Genomic DNA, 10,827 nt, shown 5'->3' with positions numbered 1-10,827 from the left:
AAGTCAAACTTACCCTTTTAAAACCAATATTAAGGAACCAAGTGTTCCGATTTCAACCCGAACTCTTCCAAACCCGAACTAATCATCCCCGCAAGTCATGAAGCAGTAAAAGCACATACGGGGAGTCTCATTTAGAGGAACGGGTTTTAGAAAGTAAAACGATCGATCGAGTAGTAAAAGTGGTGGCCTGTTTGTCCCCACACCCCGTTACATACAAGCCATCATACGATGGAGATCCATTGATCATTCACAAAAACTTATACGTACTTTATTTTTCCATGAATGATTACTTATTTAAAAATTTATTTTAATAATTTGATATTATTTTATTAAATCGTGTAGTATATGACTGGACATCCACATGCCCATAAACTAGAAATCATTAAAGTACCAAGTACTTTCGCCTACAAAATTAAGAAACGGTAAACGTAACTCGTAATTTATTTACTTTTCCCTACACGTACTCCCCCCCCCCCCCCAAGTCATGACTCAACCAACCAAAGACTTAGCGCAGAAAAGTAAAAAAATAACTGAAGAGGAGTGAGAATGAGCAAAATAGCTCCATAATCCAAAAAAATTTCTTTTCAAATTTGTTTTAAATTGGGTAAAATAGGGTTTTAATTTATCACTTTCTCTTCACCTGTGTACACTTCCGAGTTATTTTCCACAAACCTTAGTATTCTCTTTGTTGTTCTATTTAAAACCCTAGATTATTTTTATTTTACAAAATCTTGATTATTTTGTTTGAAAATTGGGCAATGAGAAACGTGTGACATTTTGGGGGGATTGAAGAAATTGAGGAAATTCGATTCACGGGTCAATGGGCATGATGGTTGATCCGGAGAGAGTGATATTCGATATAAGCTCCGATGAAGAAGTGGACGGCGGCGGTGACAGCGAAAGGAGCGATGACTATTCATGGATAATGGAGCTTTTGGATGAAGGGGATGGATGCAGAAAGGACGATTCTTCTGACGATGTGTTGGTAGTGGGGGAAGTTATTAAGAACCCATCGAAGCAAAATTTGAAGTCTGTAAGTAATGCTACTGCTAAGCCTGACGATGATGATGATGATGATTGTGTAGTTTTGGAGGAAGACCCAGATAAGCCTGTTGAAGTTGAGAACGAGAGAGGTGGTGATGATTCTGATGATTTGCTTGTTGTTAGCGAAAAGGGTCAGGTAATTTATTTATTCTTTTTGCAAAGATAGCACCTTTTTTTGATATTTTCCCAATTGATGTTATTTTCGTTTTTGTTTGCTTATTTCCTTCTTGTAGTGTATTGATTCAGTGCTGGCAAGTTCTAGTTTAGTAACAAAATGGCAAAGGAAATAAAATATAAAAGAATAGATGGAAAGATTATGACTGTGTAGTGTTCCAAAAGAGCTGATATTTCTGATTTTACAGTTAGACTTTTTGCTATTAGCTTCTAACATTTGCCGGAAATTTATTTTGGTGATATGGAAATGGAAGAATCCTCTAATTATTAATTCTGTGAATGAACAGAAAAAGAAATTTCTCCATCTAAAACCCTATTGAAGTTCACTAGCTTTCAAACACATAAAGATCTTAAATTGAGATACCTCCTTATGCATATATCATAACAAGGCTACAAAGAAAGGCGTAAAGGTAGAAAACGGGGGAGGGCGGGTCACTAGGCGGAGAAAATGAGAGGGGTCACTATGTAATGTCTGTGTAGGAGGGATATATATATAGATAGATAGATACTTTGGGTTGAGAAGTTAGAGGTCATATGTTTGGAGAATAAAGCAAAATAACAAAGGTCCATTGGAGAATGCCTGGGGGGAGGTGGGAAGAGAGGCCAGTGTTATCAAAGGCGAAGATAGAGTCATATGTTTAGTGTCGCCTCTTTAGGATTACGCTCATTGGCAAGGAAAATTATGCCTTAAAGCCTTGATGACGACACTGAAGCGCCTTCTAAGCGAGGCAAAGCGCTCAACCTTGCGTAAAACCAGAAAGCACATGTCAACCTTGGTATGCATTCTGAGATTTTGAACAATTATCGGCAAAAGAATCTTCCAATGTTGATTTTCTTTTTAATTAAAACCAACATTGAGTTTGGGGTTTTCAAACTTGCTCTCTTTTATGGAAGTACCGGGTTGTCTTTATGATTTACCTGCATTAGCTAACTAGTGGTATCGTATTGATAGACGTAGAGATGTTCTTTCTGTATTTCCTTAATCTTATTCTTTGTTACTATGCATTTGTGTTGATCCTGACACATGATATGTTTCTTCGTGGTGCCAATTTGTTTCAATTCACAAGTAATTTGGACTTATTTGTTTTTTCATATAAACTTAACAGCCAAGCCAGTGTTATTTTTACCTCCCCGACATCTCTGAGTATGAAGTTTTGCATCTATATTAGTTGCAGGTGAATATAGTCACTGGACATAATTGGGATATAAAAATAACATATATCATTTGACTGTGCAAAAAATTTGTCTTGCCATCTTGTCCATAGCCATTAGCTTCTATTAATTTTCTAGCTTGTTACACTATGGATTATCTCAATTTCTTTCTTTCTTTAACCATTTCTCGAATTAGAGTATACTTTTTCATGTCAGGGTAAGCTTCTTTTTTAACATTGTCATGCCACCTCTTCTTCATTTAAGAAAAACACATTGTTATTAAGGCAAAGCACAAGTGAGATGCATCGTTTATTTATGTTGGTTACGGCTTTTTCCTCAAAATCAATATTTTTACAGTTATGGCTATAAGGTTCTTATTGGATGATAAGCTAACATGATTGTTACTAGTCGATAAGTGGTATATCTATTTTTTACTCCTACAATCAATTAGGGGGTCAGTATGGTTGCTACTTTGAATTTTTCTTGAACTTTTAGTATCACAATTTTCATGGTAGCTTCATCATCTTGCCTAAGTAATAAAAGACTGGTTAAGGGATGTGCTTATTAAATAAAAGACTTGTTATGGGACGTGAAACAAGAAAGAGAAACTAGAGTAGAAGAGAGAAATCTAGAGAGAACCTAGAGAATTCTTACTTGATGATCCTTATGTTACAAAGCACACCTATTTATTGGTGTAATCCTATACAAAACCTAAAAGTTTGTGTAAATGTAATAAATTATTGGGGCTATACTTTAATTGTGATTATTCATTCCTTGACTTTGGTTTTTTTTTTTTATTAGGTATTTTTGACTTTACCATTAATCTCCATGTGGGTGAGCTAATCTTCTTGACCTTTATTCATGTTATCACTTATTCAATGTGGATGTCTTCTAATGATCCTTCTCAAGTTAGAGCGTAAAAATATAGGCTCCAAGTTTACGCACCTGTGCTCGATTCTTGGACCTCGGGGTGCTTTGGTAAACATGTCTGCAAACTGATCATTTGAAATAACAAAATTGGTAGAGATAATCTTGAGTAGTATTTTCTTACGTATAAAATGACAATTGATCTCAATGTGTTTTAGTTCTTCGGGAATTACTGAATTATACACAATGCACATTGCAGTTTGATTGTCACAAAACATTTCCTTTTCTGTAATTTTTCAAATTTTAACTCGAGTAACTGCTCGACCACCTAATTTCACATATTTGCAAGGGCATAGTTCTATACTTTGCTTTGAACCACATTTTGCATCTTACTTCTTCAAAAGATTTACGTTCCGCCATTTAATACGATGTAGCTGCACACGGACCACCTGTTAGATGGAGATCCGACCTATCCTCCATTTGCATAATAGAAAATTTTGTTGGTTCCTTGATCATTGTATAAAATTATATGGAAGGAACATCCCGTGACTATCATTTAGGATCTTGTGGAAATTGACTAATCACTAACGACACTGACTTCAGATGAAATATCCGGGCAATAATTTGATTTCCCTACTAATTACTTATGGTGTTCTGGTTCTGATAGGGGCTCCCCTGTTCCCGAAGTGTGCTCATTGATCGTCAGTTAGTCATACTAGTTTTATCCAAAATCTAGAGCAAGAGATGACTACATTCTAGTTGGACTGAACAACGTCTATGCTGAGGCGAAATTTAAGCCTCCTAATTTCTTGGTTTGAAAGCGAGTAAAGAGCTGACTCTTTAGCGCCTCAATCTCTTTTTGTTCATCTCTAGCTCTGACAACCATATACGACAAGGTATAGACTCAAACCCTGTGCCTTGTGTCAACAGAAGTGAAATGATCCAGTTTACTAAGGACAAATCCAGATTGATGACTGCAGAACTGAAGTGTCCGGACTATGCTCGTGAAGATTGTCTCAAATCATAAAGATGATCAATGAAGTTGACATGCTAAACCAGGCTATATCTTAAGCAACAAAAAAGGTGTTTGCTCATTTATAGACTTCTTCCTCTAAGCCACCATGCACGTTTTCTATCAAGTTGATAAACATGCTAATGTCTCATGGCAGCCACAGATACGAATGCTCATAGATACAATCTTAGCAACAGGAGAGAAATAGACATCATCCTATCCATAAACCTGAGTGTATTCTTCGTTCAAAAGATTAGCCTTGAGCTGATCAACTTGTCCATTTGGCCTAATATGTACATGTTACCAATGATAGCTATGTTCAGCCAGTAATGGTACTAATTCAAAGACTTATTCACATATAGGGCAGGTGTTTTATCAAAAACTTACATCATAAAAAAGGCAGGTGCTTTATCAATCATCACATGTTTCCATTTGGGACACTTGTAGACCTAAAAATAGACTAAGAAGATAACGATGGAAACTTAAGAAGATATAAGTGGGGAGAGGGTAAATACTTTTCTTACGGCATAGAGAAATCCTATGTCAGAGCGTAGTCCTTGTTGAAATAGGCGCCGATAAAGACACTACAAGATTGATCCTTGCGCCATGTAAACTAAGCCTGCTATTTAAGTAGAGAAGGGTAGAGCGGCAGACCCATCATCCCCAAGTTCTGAGGGTTGCGGTTGGTCTTAAGGGTTGGACGACTTTCTCGGTCATCTAAAAAAAAAAAACTAATCTGACACTAACTTGACTCAGAACCCATTCATTAGTATGAACAAGTTCAAATCGATATGCACGATTATTAACTCATCTCAGAGAGGATGTGTTTTTTTTCCCTTCAAGCTAGCAAGGGTCACTAGACATTCACTGAAGTTTTGAAAGATGTGGATGTCCACGACTATGGATAAGTGGAGGAGTGAACATCAGTGGCCGCGCATGGAAGATGAACTAGCAGAGAGAAGTAAAGCCCTTGTCCACTCATGCCTCCATATCATACCTCGTTCCTGCACAAGAACATATGTATTGCTAAATTGATAGAACAATCAAAGTCTTTGGCAAGTTTACTGATTTTAGAGTTTTAGGCTTCTGAATAAAAAAATCTAGTAGGTATGAGACAAAGAGTTGGTGAGGCAAGAGACTTGAGTTGACTTGTTTGTGCCACATAGGTAATAGATGATTCCTTAGCTATAGGAACTTATCTTAATTAACACTAGAAATCATGGTGGTTGATTTTGATTTTCTATTTGGACTACAGTTGCAGCACCAGATGACAACACCATATGTAGAACATGTGTTTTTGATATTTCCTCTACCGAAGTGGGTGCAGTTAAATGGATCCCTTAAAGGATGGGGTCCTTTATCTCGACAAGAAGCTTCTATCATTTATCTGGTGGGAAGTCAGTTCAGAGGTTTCCATAATGCTGGCTCAAGCCTCAGTGACTTTAAGGTTTATGCTTCAAAGAGATAAGCTTAGAACAGACAGATAAATAACATATACCATGGAATGTCTATCATGTTGCTTCTTCCATTTATGTATTTGGTAGTGAATGCCTGAATGGCATTGATGAATTGAACTGCACCCTTACCTGTTTGTTATTCCTGATGTGTGTGGACATATCATCATCTCTCTAGTTGAACCCTAGAAATTCATAACGGACATTGTCATACTGTTGGATTTCACTTATATACAACATTTTGTAATATTCCAACCCCTGTAGTGAGGAAATTGTATACAAGTTAGGCACCTTACATCAGTTAGGATTTTGTCCACTCTTGCCTTCTCTCTCTGCTATAAACTGTGTTTCTTACAAAAAGTCAAACATGAAGCTTGATTAACTTTTAACTGTACCATTTCCATGTAACGTTCTCTTAGGAAGTGAAACTGACTGAGTGATAGTAGTCTCCCTATCACGTTAGCTAGATGGTGAATCAGAGCATACCATGGAGTTACGTGATTCGATGAATAACTTTATTTTAGATTCCCCCCCTTTTTTTTTCCTTTTTCCGCTCTTATTTTCAACAAGGTAACCTTAAATCAATTCGGTTTTGACTGCCAAACCTCTTGACTTTTTTTCTTTCCTCAATATGAATTATGTGGATAAGGTTACATCCCCTGCCCCTGTTCGGCAATTTTTCCATTCTGGAGATGAGATTGTCTGCACCTTCATCTTAGTAAGATAACCCATGTAATTGGGGGAATGACCAATACATAAGTCATGTCTTACCTTGTCCCTCTATCGAGCTTGCTTAACTTGTAGTCGATACTGAAATAGCTGTTTATGCAATAGTTCACCTGCATGGTCTTTCCACATGATGAAGGCTGGCTGTGTCCACTATGAGCATGCACAAAGACACAATGATGACTTATTCAATGGCTAATGCACTTAATGTAATCAGCATCATTGCAATTTTCTGTGGAGTAAGAAGTGCCGAATGGAAAATTCTCCTTGTTTGTTCCATGTACATTTTTACAGAATTTATTTTTACAATTGTCCAATATATGGCTTACATTCTTTCACTTGGGAGTTTGGAGATGTTTTTCTGCCATTGATTTCTTCTGCTTGTCTTACTTTTTTCAGATTGCCTGCAGAGATTATCCACATCCACGACATCTTTGTGCTAAATTTCCCTTTGGTTCTACTCCACATGAAAGGCACTGTGATCAGGTAATTATATCCTTTGTTTGAAGTCCATTTTTTGTGCAAAAATTTGTAATCTTGATCACTATTCTCTTAATTTCAGTGCCATTGTTACGTTTGTGACACACTTGCTCCATGTGTCTACTGGTGCACTGGTGTTGCCCATTGTCATGCTACTGACAAGGAGAAGTATTGGAAATCACAGAGACAAAGCACAAGGAAAATTGATATACCGCTTTTATTGGTTCCTCCAGGCCCTAATACTTCAGTGTCTGTTCACCCGCCCGTATCTAACCAAGCTCCTGGTTTGGTTTGGAAATCACCTAATTATCCGCCACAGAACCAAAGAATTAGACAAGCCCCAATTCGTCCTTGTTCTATGTCAAGCAGTCCTGGGTTACCGAATTTAGCGAGACAGCGACTTACTGATCTTAGAGACAATTTTCATAGCCGTGTTGTCTCTCAACAGTTGCACAATGCAAGCATTAACGTTAGTCCAAGGGACAAAAGGCACAATGTTAGTCACATGGGTCCCCAGTTTTTTACTATCCGAACAGCGTTCAAAAGGGCAGGGTCATCTGGACAGGCTTTGGCAACTGGTAGATCGGGCTATAATTCATCCAGTGCTAGTTCTGTGCCTCAATTTGGTGGAAATCATTCTTCAGTGGCTAGGTGGCAAGAGCTTTATGGCAGGGTGCCTGTAGGCTCGAATAAATATCTCGCTTCCTCCCAGCCCAATGCTGGTATACTTGGTGCTAGTTCTGTTTCTTGCCAACTTCAACTACATAAGCAGCCTGGTCTTGTGCGTGCCTCTGCAAATTATGTATTAACAGAACCAGAGATACTCTCTCAGCCCAATGCTGAGATACGTGGTGCTAATGCTGTTTCTTCCCAACATCGACTACATGGGCAGCCTGCTCTGGTTGGTGTATCTGCAAATTATGCACCAATGGAGCCTGCGATTCCCTCTCAGCCCAGTGCTGGCATAGCTGGTGCTAATCCTATTTTTGTCCAAGCTCAATTACCTAGGCAGCCTAGTCTTGTGGGTGTATCTGCAAATTATGCACTGATGGAACCTGAGATATCCTCCCAGCCCAGTGCTGGCATGCTTGATGCTAATGCTGTTTTATTCCAACCTCAATTACCTAGGCAGTCTAGGTTTGTGGATGCATCTGCAAATTATGCACCAATGGAACCTCAGATACCCTCTCAGCCACAAGTTAGTGTATGTGCAAATTCGGCGTCTTCGGAAGCTCCAGCATTCTCTCTACCCTATGCTAATTCATCACCTTCTCAACCTCACTTATCTACACTTCCTAGTGTTCTAAGTGAATTTGAAAGTTTTATTTCATCTGAAAATGCAGTATCCTCCCAGTCAAAGGTGGGTAATATGTACAATAACCCATTATCATCTGAAGCCCAAATGTTCTCTCAACTGTATGCAGCCGGAAACTCTACTAACAATTTGCCTCAGCAATCTTCGGTGTCCCAGTTGTCCAATCATCCAGATGATGGAACCTCATCTAGAAGTTCAATCCCCTGCAATGGCCATTTGCCTTCCCCTGCTAGGACAGGAAGCGCCTCTGGAAGCAGGCACGAGAACACTTCTGCTTGCCAGCCTAAACTATGTAGACAGCAAATTTCATCATCTGATAGCCAAAGTACTTCCCAACATGGATATCAAGGCGAAAATGCTTTTGTTCTAAGTTTCGAAGAATTTGACTTTGGTTGGGAAACACATGTTAGCCAAACTAACAATTTGGGTAAGGTATATAATCCTAACCTTGCAGAGTCAACGGAGATAAGTAGATTTTCTCAGTCAATTGAAAGCACACCCGATTTGGACATTCAGTTTGATGATTGATTATTTTCTGGACCTTCAGAGGCACCAGTTTCCACAGGATTCAACATATTGTCCCCTGAAGTTCCTCCTGTAGATTCTGGATTCTTTGTTGACTTTTAAATGTTGGAGGTATTCTTGATGAAACATAGCCTTTTCGTTCCTTCAAAGTTTTTTCTTTTGAAAACAAAGTTAGGAATGCTTCTCCCCTTTAAGGGTAGAAGAGTACATATTGTTTTGAAGAGGTAGGGTTAACGGGTTAAATATTCTTTTGGTGTAAACTGCTTTTGCATCTAAGAGACCAATTTCATCCACCTGTACATGGTAGTACTAATTTCTTATGTAAAGCTATATTAATAGCAGATGTTTTCACCAAAAACTGACTTCAATGGAGAGATGATCTACAATTGTCAATTTTTATGGATATCAGTGCTTGGCGTAGACCTGATTGGTTTTACGGCTACTGGTTTTTAGCAGTTTTGCATTAAGATTTCACCTGAACATGGTACTAATTTCTTATGTAAAGCTATCTTAATAGCAGCTATTTTTACCAAAAACTGACTCTACTGAAGAGCTGATCTATAATTGTTAATTTTTATGGATATTAGTGCTTGGCTTAGACCTCATTGGTTTTATGGCTACCAGTTTTTACCAGTTTGCATCAGTTAAGATTTCACCTGTACATGGTACTATACCGGTGCTCGACTTGGACCTCATTGGTTTCATTTGCTACCAGTTTTGTAACAGTTGAGAATTTTTCTTTAATCTGACGGTGAACGTGATATGGCGTCATCTGTCTAAGCTCTAATGGAAATCGTTCCATGGTAGTTGTGCTAGTGGGAGGTAGCAAGTAGTGGCGGAAGCAGGATTTCCACTAAGGAAATTCAAAAAATTATAAAGGTAAACACGCGAAAAAGCTAAGGGGATTCAACATCTAATATATGTACTGACTTTATATACATAATATAATTTTTGGGCGAAGAGGGTTAGCAACCTCCTTCTGCCCACCTAGCTCCGCCTCTGGTAACAGGTACTTGCAAGTTAACTCGGATAACCACTGCTATAAAAAGAAAAAAGAGAAACGGCACTGGTTGGATAGTAGTTGTACTATGAAAATAACAGGTTCTTGATAGCATGATGTGAAATTTCTATCTAATTAGATTATGGAGATCATCTAGTCAATTGATTACTTAAGACAGAAATAACGTGACCAAATAACGTGACGTTATATTAATTTCTGGTATTACTAATCTCCGCATACTTTATTTTTAAGCCAAACGATCTGCTAATGTATGAAAGCTTGAAACCAACAGATATCCGGTCAAATTTTTTGATAGACTTGTAAAAGTACAACATTGTAAAGAAAAAGCAAGTCTTTTTCAAAATAAAAGAGAGAAAAGCGATAGTGAAAATATATTAATTAGCATAACTATGAGAGTGTGAGCCCTGAAAATAAAAAAAATTCTAATAGAGAATGCTATAATCCTTCATTTGCAGTGTAGTCATTCTTTGGGCTTTGTCCATTGGCAGCTGAATATTTTGATCAGGTTCGATTCATGATTGCATCTGCAAATCTTATCCTATGGGCTTTAACAGGCGTCTTTCATTCTTCGCCCGGTCCTTAATAGCCTTTGCAAAGTCAACTTAATGGGTTATATATAATGGATCGATGCGGTTCGAATTAGTGGGGGTGGAAAAAAAGAGCCAAAATACCATGGGATTATGGGAAAGCCAGTTTTTAAACTAGTAATTAAAAAATAGGTAATGTTTGCAAAGTAATTAAAATATATCCGCTATTTAATATGGAGATAAAATCTTGACACGAATACCTTTAGCTGAGACACGAAAAAATATGCTAGATTATAGAACTTCTGCATATAAATTCCAGCATGTTATGCTGAAATTACAACACGTTATGAATTTCAGCACATTATGTTGGAATTTCATATATAAAATTCAAACTCTAGCATAATGCTGAAAATTTTCTGAACTTTAACTAAGAGTATTTTTGTTCAAATTTTATTTTCGCATGAAAAAGTGATTAAATTTTATTTAATTTTATGACTTTAATTAGCAATTATAAAGCAGTCTAATCTTAA

The 10,827-nt window shown here is 37.5% G+C and overlaps 1 protein-coding gene across 1 annotated transcript; it reads left to right on the top strand.

Moving 5' to 3' along the window:
- The first annotated feature begins 479 nt into the window (after positions 1-479).
- Positions 480-9,107, top strand: LOC107791845 (uncharacterized). Its single transcript, XM_075237725.1, has 3 exons — positions 480-1,180; positions 6,829-6,915; positions 6,992-9,107. Exons 1-3 carry the CDS (start codon positions 821-823, stop codon positions 8,750-8,752), a joined length of 2,208 nt encoding a protein of 735 aa, XP_075093826.1. The 5' UTR covers positions 480-820; the 3' UTR covers positions 8,753-9,107.
- The last annotated feature ends 1,720 nt before the right edge of the window (positions 9,108-10,827 follow it).

Source organism: Nicotiana tabacum, chromosome 19 (genome assembly GCF_000715075.1).
Source record: "Nicotiana tabacum cultivar K326 chromosome 19, ASM71507v2, whole genome shotgun sequence".
In the NCBI taxonomy this organism is placed as follows: domain Eukaryota; kingdom Viridiplantae; phylum Streptophyta; class Magnoliopsida; order Solanales; family Solanaceae; genus Nicotiana; species Nicotiana tabacum.
This window is presented reverse-complemented; position numbering and strand designations above follow the sequence as displayed.

Coding starts and splice junctions, on each gene's coding strand:
- LOC107791845 (XM_075237725.1), top strand. CDS start 821: ATGGGCATGATGGTTGATCCGGAGAGAGTGATATTCGATATAAGCTCC. Junction 1,181..6,828: donor TTGTTAGCGAAAAGGGTCAG/GTAATTTATTTA, acceptor TACTTTTTTCAG/ATTGCCTGCAGAGATTATCC. Junction 6,916..6,991: donor ATGAAAGGCACTGTGATCAG/GTAATTATATCC, acceptor TCTTAATTTCAG/TGCCATTGTTACGTTTGTGA.